Here is a 27,537-nt window from a genome sequence, read left to right as displayed (position 1 = left end):
GTGATTTTAGCGGGAGCGTGTGGTTCGGGGCCATTGGTTGGCGGGAGTCTCTGTAGGTGCGCGGGGTCACCTCACGGACACACACTACTCTCTGTGCCACACTAGGTAATGATGAAAGACCAACAGGCCAGTAGACCTGGAGCAGACTTAAGGCGCCTCTCTTTCAGCCTATGACCCCTCTGTCTGATAGCAGACAGGCTGGAGGCCGGCTGTTAAAGGCTGTCTATACAGTCAGCATGTCCAAACACCTTCTTCCGCCCAACACGAGGCGTTTGGTATAATGATAAGCCATACAGAGGTGTAAAGACCATAGATATTTACATATCTGTAAATAAACTACAACATTTGAATGATGTTGTCTTATGATTAATTATGTCTAATTTTAGACACAGTACCACCATGTATCCAAATAGTGTAGATTTTTTTAACTGCAGAAGCAGCACGAACACACGCATACAGCTTGGCAAGGGACAATTATGTTACCTTGTGGTCCCCCATGCAGACGTTGGGCCCTACGTTGTCATAGACCACCGACTTCTCTTCGTTTTCAGGCTGCGAAAGAAAGGATAAAAGTCTCATTTAAACCATGAAACTTAAAGAATGATCAGCAACAGCAGACCGTTCCGCGGGAATATGTCATAGTTCCGATTTTCTGTAGACAGTTCCCACCCTACTCAATTTCCACTTTGCAAGAGGCTAAGTACCTTTTATTAGAATGTAAATAGAAATTCAAATGTAATGTGCAATACAGGAAATTATCAATCCATAACTAACCATAGAGGAATGAAGGTGAATGAATCTAAGCCAACTCAATAGTACACCTTCAGTTAAGTCTTCATACAGTGAATAAACATGAACTATGAGGAAATCAGTTACAAAGAGCATATTTGCCTAGCGAGCGAGCGCGCTTAGACCGTATCTGAGTGGATCATGTTTCAATATCCCACAAAGAAAGTGTCACACACGGAGATAGGAACTTGAAGCCCAGAGTATAAATCACATTTCTCTGCTAGAACTAAGGACTTTTTAAGCACCTCTTTCCCCCTCCCACCACCACCAAACACACACACACGAGCGCGCTTCATGCGAATCCTCAGCTGTGACAAGGTGAGCCGCAATTTCTCATGACAAGGAAGAACGGAGAGCTTCAGGAATGAACGACAAACTTCAATCCAAATGAACTTCAAACCAATCCTGCGGGTGGCAGGGTCAGCGCTGCGCTGGCGTGCGCTGGATACACTCCCTCACTCTACCTCTCTGCCGGGGGGCCACTCAGCAGAACCAGCGCTGTCCTGTCCCCCCCCGCAGGCCACGCCACTGCCTCACAGAGCCTCTGATACATTCATCAAACACGGATTCCATCAATTACAAAAGGCTGTATAAAATCGAGGATTTTTTCGGGCTGCATAATCTTTAGACAGATAAACAAATTACCGGGGGCCGTTGGCAGCAACGGAGCGCTCGCTCGGCTGAACATTCATTACCGTACCCCCCCTTGCCGCCAAGGCGCGGCGCAGGCAGCGGGCAACCTTTGGCGTGTTAGGGCTCGGCAAGCAGAAAATAACATGATGGCAACTTAACCGACCGTGGCATGATAGATGATGCCACACGGTGGGCTGTTTACAGGCCCATGTCTCCGCAATCTGTAACGCTGGAGCAGTGTGTGTGTGTGTGTGTGTGTCTACGTGTTCAGTGAATCATCAGCCAATCTGTGAACACTTTAAAACTGGCTGTTAGGGGAGTCTGCCTAGTTCCCTATATTACAAGCAATTAACTGGTGCTTGAGAAAAACAAACACAGGCAGAGCTAAGAGGCGTGTACTGTGCGTGTCAGACAGAGTGTTTCACTCGAAGTGTGACACATTCTAGATAGCAGTATATAAGAGCTTAATTGTGCCAATTCCAAGATACACATTATTATTGCATTTTAGTAATGCAATGATGTTATTGATTCTCCTAATAATGAAAGTGGCTGGCGGGCAAAAGCTAAAATCTAAATCCTCCAGCTGGACGGCCTCAGAAAGTCAGAAGAGAGGCTGGGAAGAGAGGCTGGGAAGAGAGGCTGGGAAGAGAGGCTGGGAAGGACGTTTACGATAAAGGAAGGCCAGGAGCCCTCTTGGTAAAGGGACTTTCTTTGTCTGAGGACAAGGCCGTACAGTACGGCTCTGGCATGAAGATGATTCTTGAATGTCTTGCATATCCTCAAAACTCCGCCTCATCTTCCCTTAAGTCATAAATGTGAACAAGGGGTGAGATACGAAACCAACTTTGCAGGGCTGTGGTGATTTGAAGTAATCCAGCAAACAACAGAGTGAAGGGAACAGGCTGGATCTCAAACTGCTGCTCATATTTGGGTTGGTGGGGGGGGGGGGGGGGGGGGGGCCCGGGCAGGACAGATTGGTTGGAGTTTACACCGCATGGCTGCATCCAGGGGGTATGGTGGGGGCCCACAGCCAGAGTGTTGACTGAGAAAGCAGAGAGACAGAGGGAGTGTAGGGACCTCCAGATTTATAGAGCGGCTATGGCCGACTGGCACTCTATAAGAGCCGGGATATATATACTGTGTGTGTGGACCCTGGGCTTAGTGCAACAAATGAATATTCACACACTTCATCCCTCCATCTGGGAGGCTGACATGGGAGGGAAAGAGAGATAGGAGGGGAGGAGAGGGGAGAGCGTGAGTGAGAGCGACAGAGTGGGTAAAGCGAGAGAAGGAACAGATAGAATGGGGAAAGTAGCAGACAAAGAGAAAGGGGGACAGATAGAGAGAGAATACCCAATACCTGAACAGAGTAGTCCTAACTGTTTCAGAACTACGTAGCTGTGAAGAGGTATCAATTGCGTGAGAACATTTTGTGGCTAATTACTTAGCCATCTAGTAGTATAATCCAGTGTAGTAACGGTGTTGGAGGTTGACAGTCTCACCTTGAGGACCAGGTCTCTGGCCATAGCAGACATGAGGACACGGTCACACCAGGCAGGGCAGCGTGTGTTCATGTACTCCTTCCCCCGACTGCTATCTTCACTGTATGGATAACTGAGGTGACACACACAAACACACATGCCAGTTACAGACACACGTGGACATTTGTATCACTGACAGAAGAGATGACATAGTACCCATTCTTAAGATAACACATACAAGCACTTTAGAAGCTACACAGTAAAAAAAAAAGAACAACCTGTTTAATGATGTCGTTTCCACATCGCTTTTGCTGTTCTAACAGCTGATGTTCAGATTAAGCACTGAGGCAATTTAGCTGAAACCGAGACGGCAATTTGGCTTCATTAGAGAAACAGCTTTAGGGTTTAAACTGACACTAGCGATCATCTGGGCAAACCGCTCTGTTGTTTGAAATAAATACACGTGGATGACTCTATCTCTCTGCTCCTGCTCTAATGGAGGGAAGCCTGGCCAACTGGAGACAGAGAAAGAGACAGAGAGACAGAGAGAAAGAGAGAGAGAGAGAGAGAGAGAGAGAAAGAGAGAGGAAGAAAGACAGATCAAGGGAGAAACCGACAGAGAGAGAGACAGAGCCAGAGGAGGAGATTCTCTCACATGTACATCCGTACAGCTCCATCTCCACGCAGCCATCAAAAAGAGATTAGGGGTGTCTGTGGCAAATGGCCAAGGGAGATTGTATCTGGTAACAGCGGGAACAATCGGATGATTTAAGTGGGCCGACCCCGAATCAAATGCCATCAGATTTACACCCCACCAATCCAATTTGTTTGCCCAGACTCATCGAAGGAGGGCTGGGCAACACATACTGTAATACCATCCAATTTTCTTCTCACAACCACATGGCTAGCTATATGCAGCCTGAAGGCCGCAATATGCTTCTGCGTCTCCGTTTACGGATGGGCGGGCGCACGGATACGCACGGATACGGACGGATAGACTGCGTTTATGGTTCTCCGTAGGCTGTGGGGGCTGAAAACAATTCACCGCCAGAAGAGTAGGTGGCGCAACGGTTTTTTGTAAATCGTCGTGGAGTGTTTATTTACCTAGGTTATCGAGAAGTCGGAGCAAATTTACAAATGAGCCGTTTCATCAATAAAATACGCACATTTTCAGCAACTACATTGCCCATTTATCGTCACATTTTAATTCAGATGCTGATTTACATGTACTGTTAAGCTGAAATATGAATTGTGAAAACTTACAGCAATGGCGGTCAAAGGATTCTGTTCGTCCTGTTTATCCCGGCAACCCCACCCCCGCCCCTGATGCAAGCGATTCTTAATACTGACCAATCACAGCCAAGGGGGTCTCCGTCGCTCACGACGGATAGTTAGAAAATTCAGGAGGTGCACGTCGAGCTCTCCGGGGCTCTCCGAGGGTTGACGGAGAGCTCGTAGAGGGCGTTCATCGGAGAAGAGGGCGTTCCCATGTGTCCGTTTTTCGAAAAACGCAGAAGCATATATAAGCCTTGACGCAATGTGATGAACCTGGGCTCACTGATTAACTAACCACAGGGCAATCACAGGTTTCCCAGTGGTGAGGACTCACAGCTCACACACACACACACACACACACACACACACACACACACACACACACACAAACACCTTCTTTAGCCAGTGATTCACACCAATAGCAAACATGGTAGCATGGCAGCCATGATGGAGGGGTGGACTGAGGGTGTCACTCACACAGGCTCTGCTGAGATAAACAAACAGAGTGGTAAACAGGACCATACCAGAGGACAGCTGCACCCACAGGAGGTTACAGTTCAGCCAGGGTCTGGGAGTATGGTGGTGGGTGACTATGGCTAGGTTAGGCAGAGATATTGATGTGTATGGGGGGGTTATTGGCAGGGGGAGTGGGTTGGGGGGGGCGAGAGAAACCACATCCGGCCAGCCTTGCAGGGCTCCCTGCTGGGTAGACAAACAGACCTGTAGAGGGCTCCTTTACAAAGCTCCCAGCCCCCAATTAGCATTAATGACACTTGTGGAAATGCGAGCGGGGGTTTTGGGTTATGCTAAAGGAGGGCTAAAGAAGTGATCCGCCGGGTTGAAAGAGGGCAGGAAGAATAGGATGAGTGGTACACAGAGATGGAAGGGAGGGGATAAAGAGGGATCAGACAGAAAGGAGAGGGAAGGGAGGTGGAAAAGAGCAAAGTCATCAAAGAGAGAGCGGGGAGGCATGCAGTCTTCAGGGTGGCCCACAGACTCTCTCCAGAAGGCTCCTTAAGTCAACCAGCCCGACAGCAGAGCTGACTCCCTGTGTTTGAAGTCCATTCTGAGCCCAGCTGTGGAGCAGGATGGAGATTGAAGCGTTTCCATTGAGTAACACGGTTGGGGAGGGGGGGGGGGGGGGGGGGGGAGCAACTCGACATTAGAGAGATTAATTGACATCCAGTGATCCCTTCATCCTATCATTGCGTGATAAACCCCTGGATAAGAAACCTACACTGCACACTCAAAGAACACAAAGCAATAATCATATATTTCTTTTTGATGACAAAACAACAAAGTCGTAAAAGGCAATTAACAATACTCAACAATGGCCGGCTAAGTGGTGGTTTGGTGCCATGTCCGTGCGCGGCCAGCTTGTTCTCCAGATTCTAGGCCGCGCCCTCCGATGGGCCCGACACAGATAACAAGTCTAATGCAAGGGTAAACAGTGGAGTGGCGCTCAGGGCCCAAGTGATTAATGTGAGCGATTAGCGCGCTCACAAACTTATCTGAAGGTAAACGGGGCAAGTGGGCGGGGAGGACAGGGCTCGGTCAGTGCCTATCGGGTCCGTATTGCCTGAGGCAAGACTAATTACGCTAATTAATGGGCCAAGCTGATAAACTCAACAATCGGCCACCTGTATGTGTGTGTGCGTGTGGGCGTACATGGACAGCACACACACATCCTAATTCCAATCCCAATGATCTTGGGACACTGCACCTGGTGCGGAAACCAACACTAGTGGCGTGTGTGTATTTACATTATGAACTATCAATCCATTATGGACATTTGATGTATAAAAAAATTGACAAGAACATCGACCATATACTGTCTCAATATTGATAGTGATAAAGAATTAATACATTCGCGTTACCACAAACTGTCATTATGTTATGACTGGTGCAGTCTTATCTGCACCCATGCAAATCACCTTATTGTCTTCACTTTGCATGACGACACCATTTGAATAGCTTTGATTGTGCTGCTGAACTGTGGAGCTGTAAAGTGAACTGTCTTCCAAACGGGAGCAGTCCCCCCCCCCCCCCTCCTAGTCACCACGAGCTGATCCCTCCATGCTGCGTTAGTAAGTAAGACTTTATTTATATAGCACTTTTCATACAAGAATTGCAGCTCAAAGTGCTTTACATAAAATCAACAAAAACAATAATACAAGTGTTGATCTAAAACGTTTAACAAACCAAACTAGCCGCACTCTATCTGCGGTCTCTCGAATCCATCTTAGATCCGAGCTGCCACTTTGCAGTTTCAGTTAGGGGTTTAATGTTTGACTGTCTGCTGACATCACTCACACAGGGTTCCTGTGGCTGTCATTAGAGCATGTTTGAGCAACACTGAGGAGCAGCCTCACCCAGTCTGGAGTGGAAGAAAGCCAGGGTTCATTGGATTTTGTACCCCAGGATCGGGTCTCTCAGCTCTGGGTAGCGCCTTGCAGACTGGGCCCCTGGCTCACATTCCCTATCTCTGAAGGCTGTTATCTTGTTCTACATAATGACAAATAGGTGACAAGCAGCCTAACAGAGGCCCATTGAGTGGCCTGGTATTTAATGAGGGCAATATAAACTAGTGAATATAGGCAGGGCAGGTAGCCAGAGATAAGAGGTACAGTATTAATGACACAGGGATCATGGGTCAGGAAGTGGCAGGGTCACATGATTGTGTTAGAGGGGATGCAGGGATTGGCTAAGATTAGAGCGTCTTTATGTGAGCGCTTTAGTTTCTAGACACTCTTCTCCTCCTCAGTCATGTTTGTTTACCGTTGTCAGGGGAGGCTTGGCAAAACAGTCACACACACATGAACACACACACGTGGACGCTCACACACACAATCTTTTCATTCACAGAGATCAGACACCAAGCGCTATCAATAAAACTCCATGACTGTTTGCTTGAGTTTGCAGAGTTTGGGGAGCTCAGACACAACATTGGCACAGTACAGTACAAACAGCCTATAAATGCCACAAGTTGCTCTCTCATACAGTGAAGGACTACATCTACCATCCTTATCAATAAAACAGGAAGTCTTTTATTTAACCCTCTCCTGCCCAGAGTGAGAACCCTCTCTGGCATCATCCTAGGTCTTGAGGCAGAGACACATGGACATGCACAATCCAGCTATCATCGCCACAATAGCTCCTCATTATGTTCAATAGCTGGCCATCCGCTAGAATGATGGATGCCTGTGTGACTGTAAAACAATGTTCCTTCTCTGTTGATAACGGCCGATGGCCGCTGCACTCAAACGAACAATAGCTGCTGCTGGAATACCTCACTCTTCCCTCCATCTCTCTCTCTCTCTCTCTCTCTCTCTCTCTCTCTCTCTCTCTGTATCTCTGTATCTCTCTCTCCCTCCATCTCTCTCTCTCTCTCTCTCTCTCTCTCTCTCTCTCTCTCCCTTCAATGTAACAGCCGTTAAAGGACATCTGGTACTCCATAAACTGAATCACGCGCCTTCACCAGAGGATAGGGGAGCTTTCAGACTGGCCCTGACCAGAACAAGAGGCCTCCTTCACTTAGCCACACCAGGACTATCTATCACACACGTGTGTCTGCAAACACACACACACACACACACACGCATAAACATGGTTCTGACTCAAACATACACAGGCCCCAGTACAGGATATACACGGACACATCATCTCTCCCTCTCTCTCCCACTGAGTGACATCACTTCTCCAACTTCAGCGCCTAGGGTGTGTGACTGAACGGTCTTCATCATTATACAATGAAAGTTACTGTGCAGTGGACTGCAAGCTTCCTGTTCTGCTGTCCAATGGGATGACATCTTACTTAAGAGGCTATAGTCTGGAGCGCTTAGTTGTCTAGTGGAAATTCCTGTAAGATATATTATAGGTAAGACCATGCATCAAGCTAAATGAACAAAACCACAACAACAACTAAATCTTTCTCTGTCCTTTGCAGGCAGGTCACAGAGCAGGTGGATTGAGTGTTTTGAGAGTTTATCAAAGGTAGACAAACTAATGTCACTGGGCCAAAAGCTTTTCTGTCCTCCCTCAAAAGTTTTTTTCTAGTGTTTACTTCCCACAGCCTTAGCCCTAGCCCTAGGCCTTAGCCTAGCACCAGCCTCTAAAACTAGCCTGAATAGCTCAACCTCATCATCCAGACCCAGGTCTAGTTTCTGCCTTGCTGTGTGAACGGTGCATCTGTTCCCAGAGGCAGTCACTCTTCAGCCCATCCTCATAGAGCTGCAACCTTTGGAAAATGTATGCTAACGTGCCAAGGTTGGTCCACAGGGCGCTCCCCAGCTTCCTGTCAAACACCAAACGGTGAAGAGAACTGTTTATCAGCGCCCCCCTTACAACCGCCCCCCCCCCGGCTGCCTCTCTCTCCCGGTTCCCCTCCCGCCCCCGTCTAGACTTGGCAAACACAGAAGCATGGGACTGGAGCCATCCTTTCTCTTTCTAAAGCATCTTCCCATATTTCAACCTTTTTTTGTGCACTCCACTCTATACTTCCCCCCCCCCCAATCTCCTCCCCCCCCCCCCACAGTTCTTTTTTCCTCTCTGTAGTGAACTCCAGAGTTGTACATTGATGGAGTTCTATATCCCCAGTCGGATGTCCCTCAATATCTTCCTTGGAGCTCCTTCCCTGTAACCAAGTTAGGGCAGGGAGACATTCTTCCACAAATCCCTCATTGTCCACTGCCTCTCCCACTGCCGCGCTCCCGATTCAATTTTTGCATCGATCTTTACGCAAAAAAGAGTAAAGAAATCGGATAAGGGCAGTACTAAAAGCATTCTCCTAAATCAATCAAAATACATGAATATTTTACTCTAGATCTTTAGAGGTTTTTAGGGGAGATTACCTCAGTTATGCCATTCCAGCTATGAAATCAGAAATATTGTAATATAGCAGAGCGTTATTTTCTGTCGGAAGGCGATTGGGCTGTCTTTGGACAAAGATAATGGCCATGTAAAACCTTGAATGACAGGTCTAAACCCTGATACAACTACTTTCCTTGATGCTGTTTTGGGCCAGCATGCTGTAATTGAGTTTGATAAAAGTGATTGGGTTCTGATTGATAGACTCATATCAAAAGGACTGTGGCCCCCCCCTTCCAATTCCCAAACCCCAACAGATTCTACCTTTGACCATACATGGCGAGTCCAGCCCTGAACGAGTGCGTTTGGATACGTGTTTGTGTGTGCGGCCGGTCTCGCAGCCTATCAGCACACTGCAGCCGACTGGCACCAGGTCCAACTCTGGCGTGGTACGGCCACATTCCACACGCCGGTGGCTGAGTGCTTAGACATGTCATACGCAACTCTGACAGACGACTTCTTGAAGGCGAGCAATATGAATTTACAGCTTGTAGCACATTCCATGAATGTAAACACCATGCACAACAACGCATGGAACACAGACCCTACTAACCTCTCTGAAGCCCACCCCGAAATGCCAACAACACGACTGTGTTGCTTTCTAAAAATGGAACAGAGACGCTGGCTATGGCCGTTTGAGCTTCTGCTGCAACCTGGTGGATGCAAGAAGGGATCCACGCATGTTCTTTTGTCTGTTTTCAAATCAATTAGAGAAGAATACAGCCGTCAAAAATGTACGTCTGAGGTATATCTTTATCATTGGAAATCTTGCCTAATTTAGCACCTGACAACAATGTACCAATAGGCCTACAGTGTGTCTATTCATTACACTTTACCCAGATGACAACAAGTAGAATTAACTTATAGATTGAAAATGAGTGACCACAGTATTGATTTATAGACTAAACATAAACGAGCATCTGTGTGTGGGTGTATTTGCATTTGTGTGTGTGTGCGCGTGTGTGTGTGTGTGTGTGTGTGTGTGAGGAGGGAGGGCCTCTGATGGCCTGTGTAAAGAGCAGTAATAACCTCACAGATGGTGAGGGGCTGGTCCGGAGAAAGCTACGTGATGGAGAACAATCATTGAGGGCTTGATTGCTCACCGAGCACAAGACACATCTGACAGGGGGAGGGAGACAAGTGTGTGTGTGTAGTGTATGTATATATAGCCACATTAAGTGTGTGTGAGCATGTGTTAAGTGTGTGTATGTGGCGAGCGGGTTAGCGGGGCTGTTTAAGTTTAACTAGGCCATTTCTACTCATTCACCACTGACAATGATATGGCTTGTGGAGGCTGGTGAGTAGATCAAATCAGCTTTCATATGCTGCTCCCGGCTTCCATCACTTTGATTCATCCTGCTCCCAAGTATGCGAAAATAATTTGTATTCTTGGGTGGCAGCTTGTTCATTCACTTCGCAGTGAGATGATTCAATATTATATGGATAGATAGGTGCTAAAGTCACACGGTTTAAAAGGACAATAAATCTACCTGTCACTTATGCAAAGTGATGTAAATGGGGTCCCTGATTAAGACACCGAGTCATTTAAAAACAGTGAGTGCTGGAACTTTGACACACACCCACCCACACACCCACCCACACCAAGGTACTCTCTTGCTCAATCTCTCATACACACACATACTAATTCAGTTATACACACACACACAGTCCCTGACCGGTCCTGCGCCCGCCACTAGAGCAGTTTATCAAGTAATTATTGTTTGATTACAGCGTTTCATTATCTGCACTGATTGAGTCACAACTGACGGCAAAGGTCAGACACCATTATCGTGCGAGCGCCGAAACATATTTCCACCATGGCTGACTGTTTGCCCTCCCTCTCCTCTGAAAGGGCTAATTGCAAATGCATTTGTTTGAGGACGAGGAGAGCGAACCCCTCGCCCCAGCCTCCCGCCCCCAACTCCCACCGCGGCGGAATATCAATGCGCCTCCACGCGCATACAGGGGAGTCTTTTGGGAGCACGTCCAATCATACTAAACAATTGATAACCATCAAAAGCGTGTTTGGCCCAAATGACACCCACCTGCGGCAATGAGGCTTGATTGAGTGATAGTGAAGGCTTGCTTCATTAATAGATCAAAACACGTCATAGAACTGCTGTTGTGCTCAGCGAGAAGGCTTTGCGGGTGAACAGAAAGGTCTAATTCTAATGATGGCTGAGACAATGGACCCATATGCCCTTTCTGAACTGTCAGTCAAGATATGTGCTCTACTGGTGGCCAATTCTGAAACAAATGTTGTGTGTTCGACTTAGTAAGAAGATGATGATGGACTGACATACAGTCTGCTAACATCCAAACAGTACATAGAATGACTAACTGCTTATACGAACTTACGAGTTAGTTTGTGAGAGCCATAGCTATGTGGACAGCCATTTCAAGGACAGACTAAATAGTCCTATGAGGGGTAATAGAAACAGGAGGTAATATCCCAGGTTATATACCAGGTCATATACCGGGCCATAGACTAGAATGAGAGTTGGACTCTTTAGGGTAATAGACACTTAGAAGCGATGGATTCACTTCGCCTAAAGATGTTAATGGCCCAATGGGTTGTCGTGCCCCGTTGTAAGAGCTGACCTCTCAACTACACCAATTTAAGGACATAAATAAAGATCATAAATGGGGGGTGGATATGAATATATGTCCTGTGAATTCTATTTTCTCTAAGGTGTGTAGATTGACAGAGTACTGCATATGCCGTTATAAATATTGCGGGGGTTCCATACCTGGGAGGAAAGGATATCTCCAGCTCATGCAGTCGGTCCTTGAACATGGACAGCTCTTTGTCAAACTCTAAAAGCTGTGAAGAGAGGAAAGGGGGGGGGGGAGAGACAGTCATAAATAAAGGGTTCATTTCTTTATTACAGCAAGTAATATCCCTCATGTCAGTCATCACTCACTGAGTGAATAACTATGAGACGGTTTATGGGAGCGCGCGCGTGCGCGTCTAAGAGTGTCCACTTCACAGCATACATACACAATAATGACAATATTTAACGTGGCCATGTACAGAATAGCGATGCACTAGTGAATACTTATCTCTCTGATTGTGTGTGTTTGTGAGTGTGTGTGTGTGTGTGTGTCAGGCCCCTCTAGGTTAGTCCTGGTGGGGGTCTGTCTCTATGTCTGTCCACACTGACAGTGGATCCAAACACTCTTCATCAATCATGTCTCGATCCCCAGCTGCAATCCCTCTGACTGTGCACATACACACACACACGGACACACACACAACCCATAAATCATTAGTGAAAAGTGCAATTAGCAGCTCCTTGTACACATTAATTATGTGGGAGATGAACAGGTAGCCGGGCCACCTGCATGGCTGCCCCTCTGAGAGACTGACAGGTATACTCCGAACCCCAGAGGACCCCCCCCCCCCCCTCCACTGGCCCCGCCCCTTCTGTCAGCCAGGCTAGAATCAGGAAATTACACTCCTGTTGGCGGTAAAATGAACCGCTCAGCGTGAGTTTGACACGAGACAACAATTCCAGTCTAATGAAGACTTCCCCCTCAGCTTGTGAGAGGTTGTCAGGGAATCCGAAAGCTGACTTGACAGTGATGCCATTACCCTGTTGTTCAACACGAAACAATGTGGTGATTGGAACATAATGCAATCTCATTCTAGGATGATAATGACAAGATGGCGGAGACATCCACAACAACCAAGTGAGGGCCAGGACAGGAGGGAGCCTGTCCGAGCACTGGTCCATTGTCTTCCTACAGTGGCACAACGACAGCCACTCATCCACAGCTCCTATGAATATGTTAGCGGTCCGGATAGAAGGTTGACCGACCTCCATACACGTGTGTCCGTGGCTGTTTATGCATGCGTGTATGAGCGAATGCTCGCGGGTGAAGCGTGTCACGAGGTTGTGCGCTCGTGGGGGGGGGGGGGGGGGGGGGAGGTATGTTGGCATCCGTGCATCTGGTGCCGTGTGCACGCCTGTATGTGCGAGTGAACGTGTGGGTGTGTGTGTGTGCGTGTGGGTGCCCGTCTGTGTGTGTCAGTGGTGTAGAACAGTGGTCATTACTTCCCAGGCAGTGGGGCACGCAGACGGAGTCTGGGAGGTTGAGGAGGGCAGATGTGCAACATTCATCAAACTCACACATGCGGGGTCACGGGAGAGGCTCCCGCACTGTGGATGAGGGATGGGGGGAGCAGGACGAGCCCCACGCTCTGCTGTACACACACCCTCCCAATGACACGCTCCCAGAGAGGGACACCCAGGAGAGTGTGTGTGTGTGTGTGTGTGTTTGAAGGGGGGGAGGGGGTTGAACACTAGTGTTATAAAGTGTTTCATCTGAGATATACTGTAACATGAGCCGACAGAGTATGCGAGTGTGTGTAATGTTTGAGTCTGTGTTTGTACATCTAAATACAACTCTAACTGATGACATCAATATTGCTAGTATGTGCGTGCGCGTGCATTTTATGTACCCGAAAAAAAAGAACAACAATAGCATGCCTCTGTGTGCACAGGTGTGTTTCCATGAGCTAAAGTACCTTCCTTGCGAAGTGACACCTATTAAGAGGCAGCTGATGAGCAGCGTCAGGGGCGACAAAGCACCAGGGTGTTTCCGTGATGCGTTTGGCGCGCGTGTGTTTTCCACACGTGTGAGGAGTCCTAAGTGAATGTTGAGTAATTCATTTAGGGGACTGGAAAACCCGAGGGCTGAAATTTCACACTACATTTCATCCCGGGTCAATTAAGCATAATGATTTGCTGGTCTGGTAGGTCAGCAGTAAAAAATCCCAGCTTATATTGGTTCAAGGCCCCATCGCATTATAAAGCTGGAGTAGTTTGTCAGCCAGAAATGACCTTGAAGTTGTGGAGGGGGGCTGGGTGGCAGTATAGCTCTGGCAATATCGTAGAAAGGAGAAAGATGAGGAAACGCCTGACAAAAAAAAAAAAACGTCAGGGTTCAGATTTCTTACTTTGCCAGGACAAGCGCAAAACTAAATCACATTGGTTGTGATTGTTATACGGCACGAGTGGCGGGGAATGAGGGAATATGACTAAACTGTCCAGACTCGCCATCTGACCCAGCCAGAGCAGGCCAGGGCTCATAATTGTGCTTTGATTTACACGTTGTCAACTGTCCCTTCGACAACACCTGCTGCCATTAAAGACCATCAATAAACAGGGAGGTGAAAGGTCATTTAATTTGATTTTTACACCTCACACTTGGCTTTCATTGCGAGGGCCATATTTTTTCCTTCTTTTTATGAGATCTTCATTATTTGGTGTGGAAACGATAAACTGTCACTGACAGGGGGAGGCTGAGTGGGTCAAGCCAACACCGTCCCAGTGGAAAACACCCACAATCTGCTCCCCACACCGCAAAAACAGCACCCACTTTACAACAAGAATCGACCTATGTTGGTATTCCTGTTCCCGGCCTTCGAAGCTTGTTTTCTCAAACAATTCAAAACGTGCGTTTTTCACCACACCTATGACTGAGGCACATATTTAAGGCAGAAAGCCATGAGGCGGAGTATGTATATTTATATATATATCAATACTTGGCCATTAAGAGACAGTCTGGGGGCCAATTCTCCTCAGTCTGAACGCTTACCTATCCAGTAAGGTCAGCTTCTATTTAGCATGCTGGTGTACTACCACTTAAGAGCCCTGACAGGTAAAATATGAAAGAAAGTTTAGCCGGAGAGCGAGGGAAGGAGTTTCTCATTTATTTCTTTATTTCCTTCATCTTTGAAAGTCCTGCGGGCGCTTGAGTAATGCCCGCAGCTGCACACCTCGAGCATGACAAGGAGGAGGCGGCCCTGACAGAAAAGTTCATCACTCGCAACAGGACAACCCTCCGCACCCCCCTCTCCTCGTCTCCCCCACATCCCCCTCCACCCCACCCCGTCTGCGGACACCACACTGATAAAGTCACAATAAAGAGATACTGAAACAAAATCAATGATACAGAGAGAGGAGGAGGGTGGGGGGGGGGGAGAGAGAGAGAGAATAGAGAGTGGAGGGGCCCAAGGGGAGGAGGTACAGGATGTGGACGCTCTCTGCACAGTGGGTGGAAGTGTGGGTTTGTTTGGGGTGGGGGGGTGGCTGTAAAGCATCCTCCCCCTTCTCTCCCTCTCTCCTCCCCCCATCTCTCTACCAGAGCAAACTCTCCCCTTCTCCAGTGCGCCCCCCCCCCCTTGCCGCGTTGAGCCACCGGAAAATTTAATCTTCCCAAATACTCATCAGGGCTCTCCATCGTGCCCGGCCTGACAGCGGTGGGGATAATTAATTATACAATTTCGATGGGGATATCGACTAAACAAACCTATTAATCATAGCAAAAGTCAATAGGCATGGACACATTCAATCATGTCCCGTCCAATGATTACTCCTCTCAAAATACAATAATTATTTTCAAGAGCTGCCTCGAATTAAATTTCTGTCAAGCCGGTACAAGTCTAGTAGTTGATGAAGGATGCAATGGATTTCCCCCTCCCTCTCTCTCTCTCTCTGGCTATCTCTCTCTCTATCTTGCTCGCTCTCTCTCAGGAGGGGTGTGTGTGGGGGGGGAGCACATTTATCCTTTTGGAAAGGTAGTTTGTTTTATAAGGATCATAACACGGTGTGTTTAACTAGACCATGACCATCAGATTATCTCTGATGCCCCATTACGCCATTTATCTTGCCAGGAGGCTCGAGAGGGGGATGAAGAAAGCAAGGGAGGGAGGACAGGGGTAGGGAAGGAGAGGGAGGGGAGGAGAGGACAGGGGTAGGGAAGGAGGAGGAGAGGGAGGGGAGGAGAGGAGGAGAGGGAAGGAGAGGGAGGGGAGGACAGGGGTAGAGAGGGAGGGGAGGGGAGGGGAGGAGGGGAGGAGAGGAAAGGAGAGGGAGGGGAGGAGAGGACAGGGGTAGGGAAGGAGAGGGAGGGGAGGAGAGGAGGAGAGGGAAGGAGAGGGAGGGGAGGAGAGGGGTAGGGAAGGAGAGGGAGGGGAGGGGAGGGGAGGAGAGGAGGAGAGGGAGGGGAGGATAGGGAGGGGAGGAGGAGAGGGAGGGGAGGTTAGGGGAGGAGAGGGAGGGGAGGGGAGGGGAGGAGAGGGAGGGGAGGTTAGGGGAGGAGAGGGAGGGGAGGGGTAGGGAAGGAGAGGGAGGGGAGGAGAGGACTGGAGGAGAGGAGGAGAGGGAGGGGAGGTTAGGGGAGGGGAGGAGCTCAGGAACCTACTGCACACATACACAGCTGGCTGTAGACACCGATACACAGAGATTGGAGCACACACAAACGGACGCTCGTTTAGTTTGACACACGTTTACACACAGGAGGACATGCACACGGGCCCACGAGAGACCTCCTGCTGTAGGTGACCACTTGCATTCATACACAGTCCATTCAGGATGCTTCGTGACCTGAGACTAGATGTCACAAAGCTTATCTGTGATGTGTGTGTGTTTGTGAGTGTGTGGTTTGTGTGCTCTGAATCGCCCACTGTGTAATAAAGAGACCTATTAAAGGGGAAGTTCATATGAGGAGTTTTTACATGGTGGACACTTAAACATAATCAGATCTGATCATGATCTCTGAAGGAATCTTCTGGAAGGAAGTTATGTATGAGTCATGTGACAGCTGCTTGAGTGTGGCTATGATGTGAGAGGAAAGAGGGTGGTAGTTGGTATCAATCTATACCCCCCTCCCCCCTCCCCCAAACACAATGGCGCACACAGTCTCCGCTTAATCATCTTATCTCCGCCCCAAATCCACATATCTAACCCTGCAGCTGGAGCTCATGTAGGTCTTTCCATGCACTCGTTCATAAGTGTTGCCTACTGTTGCCGTCCCTGAACGCCCCCCTCGACAGAGACCCGGACGGTGGGACACAAGCTGAACAGAGGGGAGCCAGGCTGGAGTGGCAGGCTGAGAGGAGCCAGGCAGAGACTCACCGAGGTCCCGTTGTTTTCCCGGAAAACGTCTTGATTGACGTAACTAAAAAGCTTCTTTTCAAGTTGAAGTAAAACCTGGGAGGTGGAGAGCGGGGGAAGAGAGAGGGGGGGGGGGGGATTAGCACAGATGTGATTGAATGTATTTAATGAACAATTAACTGTATTTGTATTCAATCTAAAAGGGTTTCGTGTTTTCAGGACGCCGCATTCCTGGATGCTAGTGGACGCTTCACAGTACCTTTCGATCGTTTTCGCTTTCCCGAAATATTAGCTTGTCGATTTCGTTGGTGTCGGCGGCTCTCACTGTCTGCAGGGTGGCGGAGGTGCACAAAGTCTGTGGGGAGAGAGAGAGAGAGAGAGATAGAAAGAGAGAGGGAGAGAGAGAGAGAAAGAGAGAGAGGAGGTTAAGGGAGAGGGCGAGTGCTTAGTGACAGAACTTTAGACATGAGAAACTCTCACAAATGATTGTAGTGTAAACTGGGAACAGGGCTGGTCATAAATCAATTGATAAATTGGATGCCTGGTCCCTCCTACTCACACATGGGCACACATCAACGTCCACACTTCTTTAGAGGGCAGACACAGACGCGCCGTAACACAGACGCGCCGTAACACAGACGCTCCGTAACACAGACGCGCCGTAACACAGACGCTCCGTAACACAGCCGCGCCGTAACACAGCCGCGCCGTAACACAGCCGCGCCGTAACACAGACGCTCCGTAACACAGACGCTCCGTAACACAGCCGCGCCGTAACACAGACGCGCCGTAACACAGCCGCGCCGTAACACAGACGCTCCGTAACACAGACGCTCCGTAACACAGACGCGCCGTAACACAGACGCGCCGTAACACAGACGCGCCGTAACACAGCCTGTGGGCCCTTCTCCAGTCCTCACTCACACACACACACACGCACACACACACGGTAAGCATTTGAATGATTTTGGAGGAACCACCTCAAATGCACCGTGTCACTGTCCCCCCCATTATTCTGCTCTGTGTAGTGACCCTGTGGACCGTGTGCATGGTTAAATTCCCTTTTGTGAACTCTTTTAACAATTAGTTAAACATTCGACCATCTGTGTTTGAAGACAGTTGAATGAGGTAATCCTTCAGCCAGTGGTTCCCATACCATACTGCAGAGACAGTGGCCTGATTGAAATTCAAAGCACAGATTAGATAATCGGGTCAAGCCAATATAACGGGCAGCTAAAGGCCCTTTAGACTGAAATGTCACAAATCAGTCCGGCTAGGCCCCTGAAACCCTGCTCCGGTTAGAACAAACACCCGGTAAGAGAAAGTGGAACGACCCCTCCAGGTACACACACACACACACAGAAAACACACATACGCACACACAGACAACACACACACACACACGCACACACAGACAACACACACAGAAAACACACATACGCACACACAGACAACACACACAGAAAACACATACGCACACACAGACAACGCACACTCACACACGCGCACCCCCCCCCCCTCCCTCCAGAAGCTGTTTTCTAAAGCCCTAACAAACCGCTCCATCTTTCACTCATTTAGGCCCTCCAAATGCAGGGTCAATATGGTCCCCTGGCATCCAAATGCTAATGCGCTTAAGTGCGCTTAAGCAGCTTTGTGCAATGAATAGGCCAAAGAAGGAGCCAGAGGAGGGCAAGGCAGAGATACTTTCCCTGTCAAAAAGTCATTGTAGCTGCAACTCAGGGAAGACAATTGCAGGCAAAAAAAAAAATCATTTCTCATCCTCTCGCCGTGATCATCACCACACACAAACATGCACAAACGGCACTCTTCATCTTCTTCCTGCTGTGTGGAGACGACACAGCCATCGGAATTAAACGGCGAACAACAGTGAACAAAGATCGAGTCATCATGCCCCAGAAGAACGGAAAATACAAAAAACAGAACTTATTCAAATGAGGCTTTCATGTTAGTAGCTCCTACAAGTGCTTGGCACCCTTTTTCTTCCAGAAGCCCTTCTGTCGGCTTTGCAAAATCCTGAAGCCAGCCAAGCAGAAATCCCCAGACCACTTTATACTCGGCACTGAAGGCAGGAAGCCATACAGCTTATTGGCCGCCAAAAAAACATGGATATCTAAAAGGACAGGAATGGACTCTCCATTCATGTTCAAATTATTTCTATAATCCAGTGAGCACAATCCTGGGGAAAAAAATACATTGTTTGAACACAAGGGTCAATGTTACTTGGCGCTTACATGAATTTATCCCCACCTCATGTTCTGTCGAAAGCACACCTGCACAAGCACGCACACGCACACGCACACACACACTTTTATTTGGTTTCATCTGAAAGAATAAGGGAATGAGATCATACTAAGTGAGGTTGTTTGTCCACAATGGATAGGAATGAATATCACACCTTGTGCCAACTGCCCTCCGACTCTGAACCTCAAGTCCAACACAGACAAACATCAATGACTAGAGACACGTCAAGTCAGTTTGGACAGACGCGTGGGGAAAAGACCACCGTCCTCAGCCTGCCGTGGGGCGACTGAAACATACCGTGTGTCGGAAATAAAGTTACAATGAAAATGACCCGAATAGAACTCGGTGGGTGCAGTAGATGGGTCCACTGTGTACTTCTACACGGCATACATGTCTGACCCCAGTGGTGGAGAAGAAGCTCGCTGGCAGATGAACCCTGACATATGACAGATTGATTCATTCATGTGTTCATTGACTATGACTGATCAGCGTGTCTCAGCAGTCTGAGGCGGCTGATTGCACGCCATTGATCACGGACGCTCTCCTGTCGTCCTGGGATGCCTCAGCTAAAAACAACCTCCCTCCCATCTCACCCCACGCTGGCTCCCCTCCTGCGCTCATCCCCCGCTCCCTCGCTCTACCTCTCTCTCTAACGAAGAGCAGGGACAAATGAGAAGCCCATGCCTCTGTTTAAGGGCCTTAGGTCAATGGGGAGAGGCTGTCCCTCTGCCAGGGAAGCCCAGGTGCTCGCCTAGTGAGGAGAGGCAGGATGTGGACCACGAGTTCAGCCAGCCCCTCCTGGGCTTGTGGGTCATGCATGTGGTAATGGCGAGCTGGGGCAATGTGAGTGTTGGGAGGGTGGAGAGTGGAGGGGGAAGGGGGAGGGGGGGCTTGGAACAAAGCTTCCTCTTTAAGTGTCCCATCAAACCGCCCGCGCCTAAACACATTAAGCCGGAACATGCTCTCATTGACCCCCCGAAATGACGTTAACGTAACTTGTCTGACTGCAATTTTCATTTGAAACCGAGTGATAGAGAGAAAGAGGGATAAAGAGAGGGATAGAGAAACAGCTAGAGAGAGAGAGAGCGAGATGGAAATCAGGAGTGAAAAGTTTGGGAAAACGAGTTTGTGCAGCGTACGTCTTGGACGTGTTCACTGCTGACACGCTCTGCTACCACTGTTCCCACTGGCGCTTTGCATTATGGGTCACAGGTCGAGTTAACAGTGCTGTGTGCAGGAGTCTGGGATGGGGGACACACACGATAGGTTGTGGTGATGCATCTTGGGAGACGGTTAGAGCTTGAATAGAGTAATCTCATGACTGTCGGAGAAGGAAGCTACATCTGAAAGGACCTCACTATTCCAGCTGCTCTCTTTTGGAAGAGAGGTTAAACTAATCTGTCCCACTTCACCCCCCCCCCCCCCCCCCACACACACACACACACACACACGCACACACACATACACAGTGTCCCTTCCTTCTCTGGAACTGATCCTGTCTTAAAAACAGATGGAGGAGATCCTGATCCTAACTTAAACACAACATTGTCCCACACAACCGGCACTTAACCCCAACACAAACGCCATGTGGTCGATCAGAGCATCCCTCCCTTTAGGTACAGTGTGCAGCATCAGAATCTCCAAAAGAGAGTGCCAGCTGTCCTGTGGGTTGGTTTTGCCCACGTGGGCCAGGCAGAGGGCCCCTACTCCCATCCCTCAACCCTCTTACAGCGAGTCCCTGCTGATCAATTCCCAGCCCAGTGTTCACGATACAATCATTCTGCCCCATATAATAACTCGCTGAGTGCCTTTAGAGATCAGCGATTAAATCTCGATCTCTAGGTGGAAGGGGAGGGAGAGACAGAGGGACACACTTAAAAAGGAAGGTAGCAGAAAGAAAAGGCAGTGAGAGGAGGAATAGAGAGGTTAAGGGAAGGGAGCGAGAAAGAGGCAGAAAGAGAGAGTTAGGTACAAGGGGAGTGAAGGGAGAGAAGAGAGAGGGAGTGAGGGAGAGAGAATAAGAGAGAGCAGTAAGAAGACAGGACTCTTAGTGGAGTATTCTTTCTCCATTACCAGACAGGGGACGGGGCTACCCTTTGTGACACCCGGGGCGCTGGCATTGTCACGGCCTGCCATTATTTTCTCGCCGTCCTGAGGAGGGCTGCCAGCCATCCCCACGAGGTGCCAACGCGGCTGGCAGGTTGAGCGAGGCGCTTAGCGCTTCCCTCTCCTCTCTCCTGTCACCACCCTTCCTCCCTCCTCCCTTCATCAAGCCCTGCCTCGCATGCATGATTGAGACTTCTGCCCCCTTGGGCAAAGGGGGTGTCCAAAGTGGGGGAAAACAAATTTTGCTGTCTTCCCCTGTAGCCATTACACAGCTGGCCTGTAAATCAGCCCCCCCCCCCCCCCCCCCCCCCCAGCTTTCTGGAGTCCAGCCAGGAAGTTCCACACACTCTCATGCTTGCTAATTAATCCCACTAAACACTGTGGATTCATCAATGCCATGGCAAGAGTTAGTCACTACTAGGATTTAGCATGTGCGTGACGCGTACAGTACACATATCAAGCGGGAGCAGTGGTAGCATGGGGGTGTCCAGTAAGAAGGTCCTGGATTCAATTACCGTGTTGGGGCTTGTCGGTGCTCAGGTGGGCTACCCCCCCAGATTGCAGGACTGTATGTCCCTGGCCAGGATATGGGTGTGCGAAAGGACTTGGCCCCTGGGCGGAGCGGATGTGGCTGCCCATTGCTCCTGGGAGGAAGGACACCAGGATGGGTCAAACGCAGAGGCGGATGCCCTAGTGTGTGTGTTCGGCCAGTGTGTGTTCTGCCACTCCCTGCACGTGTGTGTGTTCCACAAAATGTGAGATGGATAAAAGGATTCTTCTTCTTGGGATTGAGTGTAGTGCTGAGATGCTAGCGTTAGCTTAGCCACGGAGACCCAGACTCCCAGAGGGGGTTAGCCTGAGGGTGCTCCCTGATCACAAGTCAGAGGGTTGACCCCTTGCTGCCTCGTCTGTGCTTACTCCCCACCACACACACACACACACAGACGTGTACACACACACACACACACTCGCCACAGAATGTGAGAGCTGGAGCTGGCTGGATGGCGGGACTCGATGTAGGGGGTCTCCAAGCTGGCCACGCCCACCGTGAAACGAGGGCTGGAGGTAAATGGAGGTAATGACACTATGCCCTATTTATCTTGGGCATTATAACATCTGGGAAACTTCTCTAAAACAATGGGCCGCTTTGGGAGGCCTGCCATTCCTGGCCCTGTGCTACCTTGCATTTGTCCTGCACGCATTTGTCCTCTCCAAGAGGATAATGGACAGGCCACAAATCATCCAGGACAACAGGATGGAGGGGTGAATGTGTGGGTGTGTGTGTGTCTGTGTGAGTATGTGTGTGTGTGTTCATCCCCCCTGGTATTTAACTCCTCTGCTTGCCCATTCTCTAGGGCCCCGCAGGACAAATTGCCCTGCTTGGTTGTCTTTGAGAGGCAGTGCAGCGCGCAGAGAAAGGGACAGGGCTGAAACACAGGGAACAGGCCCATAAAAATTCATCACTTTGACCCCCCTGACCTCCCACTACTGGGGGTTCCACACACACACGAATGCTGGACAACCCCCCCCCCCCCCCACCTTCCCTTAATTTCACACACATACACAAATAATGCAGATACGCAGTCACCATACCATTGGTCTAAATACTCAAGGTATACCAAACTTAGACACAAACACATTATCTTGGAAAAACTGCTTACAATACAGCTTTCACACAGGTTAAGACTCACAAATTGAAAAGAAACACACACACATACTAGAAACACAATAGCTAAATAGAGAGTTCTTAACAGGAAAAGGCCACCAGATGCTTCATTGTGTTTGTGTGTGTGTGTTTGCACGTGTGAGTGTGTGTAGAAAGTAGCAGCAGTAAAACGAAGGCAGCCACTCCTCAGCGTATTAGGCAGGGTAAGAGAGGCCATTGTCTCAGGCCAAACTCTTGACACATTACTGCCACCTGTACAAAGAGAACCTAATGAGAGATTTAATCTGAAAACCTCCCCTGCCACTTTAAGTCAGCAGTTTGTAACCAACTGCGGCAGATGTCTGCAAGACTGTTTAACGCACCAGTTTCCCCAAAGCTCCTCTTAAAGGCCAATGCACTCAAACCCTTGCTTTTCACTGGCGCAACCTCCATTATTGAGATTGTGCTTCATTTGAATGTGGTTAGATGCCGTTTTGTGTTCCGAACAGCAGCTTAGAGAATGTTAGCAACAGACATCCATGTTTCCACCGTGAATGCTGTTTTCACACCACAGCTAAAGGCAAATAAATCCTGTTTAATGATAACTAAAGAGGAATCAAATCATAAAGCCACGATTGTAGAACATTCATTAGCACACTTTAACAATCAAAAGGAGACAGACTGCTATGGATAGAAGATGAATACCGGCTTTGATCACTTAAGGGCCTCCGGGCAAACTGCTAAATCACAATAAATTCGACTGGTTTTAGCTGGCAATCAATTGAAAGAAACAGGCAGGAGTGTGTGTGCGTGTGTGTGCACACGACCGTGTGGAGGGGGGTTAGGGTTGTTGTCGGCTGGGTCAATTAGGAGGATATCGAAAACCCAATCAGGAATCAGGACCAGTGCTTAGTGATTAGTGTTGGCCCAATAAAAGAGAAGAGATGGTGGAGTTCATTACTGTGGTGATCAATACTGATCACAGCTGAACAACGAATGAAGCTCTGATCCAGTTCTCTGTGGAGAGGTCAGGCCAGGCCAGGGCTCTCACTGGGACTGGTCTCTGGAACTCTAATAGTCCCCGTCGGATTGAGAGGTTATGATCTAGCTTCCCTATGACTGACGGTCTCTGAAGCCTGGAAGGCCCATGAATATGTTTAAGGTTCAGATTTCTGGGCCGCTACTGGAACCCCCCCCCCCCCCCCCCCCCCCCCCCCCCAAAAAGGATCATGTGTATCCAGTCCAGATAGGAATCAATAAATGAATGCAATAATTCCCATAATGTAAGTAATAAGGGTAAGGACAATGCTGAAGAATCCCAGAAACGTCAGATAAGTCTCTTAGTACACGGCTCCTACAGAGTTATCCTGCTCTGAAAAACAAAGGAGGCTCTCACAATCTCTTGATGCCTTCCTCATGCAGGCCGACGGCTGCCTATATCCCCTCCCAGCGTACAGTGCGATGAGAGGACCCAGGACCCCGGTACAAAGCCCTCCCCCGGAGACAAAGAACAATGATGCATTTGGAGAGCTCCACCCTTTAATTTGTTTGCACCATTTCATCTAAATGATGCACTTGTCCAGCGGGGCTATACTAGGACGGAGGGAGGGAGGGAGCAATTCAGCCAAGGAAGGGAGGTGGTGGTGGAAAGGGCCAGAGAGAGGTAGGTGGAGGGCTACAGCCCCGCCACGACGCGCTAGGCAACCGTCTTGTGGGTGGGCTTTGTGATACATTTTACCAATTTTTCATGCCCATCCCTCTCGGTGTGACCCCGCAGCGGGCCCTTTATGCCCCTGACAGCTAGGCGCAGGAAAACATGCTGCCCCTCTGATAGCATGAAATCGGGAACAAAGACCCCCGGGGCGAGGAGAAGGGGGCCGCCGAGGCGCGCTGTGCTGGGGTCCCGCCTGGATGGGGACACAAACAGATGTTAGGCCGGCCCCGGCCCTCTCAGCCCCCTGAAAGGAGGGCCTTGTCGGAGGAATGGGCCTGAAACGCATTGTTTTGGGCCTCCTTTAAGACAAAAAGAGGAGCCCGCACACCCCCCTCTCTCTGAAAGAGTGGAGCAATATGGCCGTCACAGATAAATCACCCAGGAAGGAATTGTGGGGGAGCCCCATGAATTCTCAATGTGCCACTTAATGGGCCTCTTAAATATGATGGGGATATTTGTGCTGGGCTGTGAATGGAGCAGAGTGACTCTTAATTCTGCTGGCCAGAGTTGTTTAAAGGCCCAGGGTGCCAAGGCTGGCTTTACAGCTGGGTGACAAAGAGCTCTTCTGTGGGCCACCTCCCTGGGACCGACGCTAGCTGACAAACAACTCAATGAGCTGCTCTTTGAATCATGACATCTCATCAGCTTTGTATTCATGCCTTCTTTCAATTCTTATTATACGCTTAATATATGCTGGCTTACATAAAAAGTGACATTGGTCCGTTTTTTCCCTCCAGTCTCTCATAAACATGTATGCTTGATATGTGTGCTATAATAAGATTGATTTAACAATGTAATTTCTCTTGAAATGTGACCTCTAGGAACTGGATCTAACATGACATGTTGATCTAATACAGAATGCAATTACTGTCTGACAAGGGGTTGAGGCAGGCCACATGTTGACTACCTCATGTAAACTCCACGGCAGAGTAGAAACGACATGGTGAGTGTGTGTGTGTGTGCGTCTCCATTACATAACCCTGAGACAACACGCACCGTCCTGGGACCCTGCTTGGCACCCCGGTCACAATCCATGGCAAGAAAAAAACGATTATTGTTGTTTTCTCTCCCGCAAACGGCAGCGGACTGCATTAGTCAAAAATAGACTGACATCATACAAGCAGGCCACTATGCGCCAGGCACAAAGACAGCCTTATCCTCCACAGTTTATGCCACATTTCGTTTGGACTAAATCAAAATAGCCACTGTAAGCGGTTTGTTGTTCCTCTGAGCCATTTCAAAGGCAAGGCCAAGCTGCACTGTGACAGAGGTGGAGGTGAGAGCTGGGGACGGGCCTCCATATAATGAACTGCTGGAGATAAACAGTTAAGATCAGGACGGAATTATTTGAAGAGGTCGTAAGGACCTTGTTGCTACCCGCCGCAGTTATTCAAAGTTAACAGACAGATAAAACGAGTCCGTAAATCAAATTTGGGATTGTACTGAATCAGTGGGCATAGCCATAACTTAACTATATTGTTTTCAAAGCAAATATGTGGGACCTTGTCTACTGTGTAAAGCTGTTATCACGGAAGCACTTTCATCTCCTCAGACACGCTAACGCTTGTCTGGTCTACACCCATGTACACACTGACAGCCTGATATCCCGGAACACAACGTCATGCTGGCAGCAACTCAACTCATAATGTCTGCCTGCCTGCCTGCCTGTTTCTTGTCTACCTGTCTCTCTACTCTTTTCTGTTAGCCAACACCCCCTGTATAATCCACTTCCTGACCTAGTTAAACACCAAAGCTCCCTTCCTCCAGACAAAACTGCTTGCTCCTGTTTTGGCTCCTACTTTTTGTGGTGTGTGAAAAGCCTTCCCTGAGCCGTTAAAGACCAGCGATCAGAGCTGTGGAATGCTGGGAGTCCGTCGAGAGAAAGGAGAGGAAGACGGAAGAAAGGCTGAGGAGAGGAGGAAAAATAAAGCCTGCTTTCAAAGAAAGAGAGGGAGTTAGGGGGAGATCAAGAGAAAGAGATTGGGAGAGAATGTGTGAAGGCGTGACAGTGAGTGAGCGAGCGAGCGAGCGAGCAAGAGAGACATGTCGAGTGAGTGAGCGAGCGAGAGAGACATGTCGAGTGAGTGAGCCTTGGAAGGTGAGTGAAGGACACTCCCCTCAGCGACCAGAGGTGTGGCCAGTAAAAGTGTCCACTCCAGCCAGCCACAGCCAATGAGGAGCGAGGATGCGAGGGGTCATCAGGGCTGAAACCCTGTCCAGCCTCAGAGACCGGGGCACCACAATCTCAGTGTGGGAGTGGGGGTGGAGGGGGCAAGCGGGGGCTACCGGTGCCAGGCGCTGCCCTCACCCCCCGGTCACACCATCTACCGCTGGCGTGGCGCGTCCAGCTGCCGGTCGCTCCAGCCTGCAGCACAATGGGTCTGCAGCGCTGCAGCCGTCCTCAAACGAGCGGTTGTTAATGAGCGAGACTAACAGAAGCCCCTGCTTGTCCCCTCTACTCGGGGCGCCTTTTTAATTACGGGGACGGCACTCCGATCAAAGCGACATCGCTTGCGTTCCACCCTCATCACTGAACTTGCCCCTCCAACCCCCCCCCCCACCCTCTCTCTGTATTCATTAGTATGGCAAGCAAACAGAGGAAGAGAGAACAGTGTCTTTTGTTCAGTGGGTATAATCTCCTTCTATCTAGACGGGTTATCTCTGGTATAATGGGGCCTTATTGTGTCCAATTAGACTCCTCTTTTCACATAATGATACTGTATTGTACCGGGGAACATCTTCATCTGGAGCTACACTGGTATCGAGTGCTTAAACAGGCCAGCAAATACACCAAGACCCTCCTGTGAGACCGTGCCATACACACAAGATAAGGTGGATTAGCTATATTAAATCACTCTCTTT

At 49.1% G+C, this 27,537-nt stretch overlaps 1 protein-coding gene across 2 annotated transcripts in view; it reads right to left on the bottom strand.

The window, feature by feature from the left end:
- Positions 1-27,537, bottom strand: part of LOC136943624 (inositol polyphosphate-5-phosphatase A) — a 100,337-nt gene that overhangs the window by 2,096 nt on the left and 70,704 nt on the right. For both annotated transcript variants that reach the window (XM_067237018.1, XM_067237017.1), the window contains exons 10-14: positions 17,208-17,303; positions 16,970-17,044; positions 11,795-11,868; positions 2,925-3,036; positions 484-552 (exon numbers count right to left, since the gene is read on the bottom strand). In XM_067237018.1, coding sequence (XP_067093119.1) covers positions 484-552; positions 2,925-3,036; positions 11,795-11,868; positions 16,970-17,044; positions 17,208-17,303 — 426 coding nt within the window. The remainder of the gene's footprint in view (positions 1-483; positions 553-2,924; positions 3,037-11,794; positions 11,869-16,969; positions 17,045-17,207; positions 17,304-27,537) is intronic.

The sequence above is a fragment of the Osmerus mordax genome, chromosome 5 (assembly GCF_038355195.1).
Source record: "Osmerus mordax isolate fOsmMor3 chromosome 5, fOsmMor3.pri, whole genome shotgun sequence".
Classification (NCBI taxonomy): Eukaryota; Metazoa; Chordata; class Actinopteri; order Osmeriformes; family Osmeridae; genus Osmerus; species Osmerus mordax.
The sequence above is the reverse complement of the archived record's forward strand: the minus strand, read 5'-3'. Positions and strand labels throughout refer to the sequence as shown.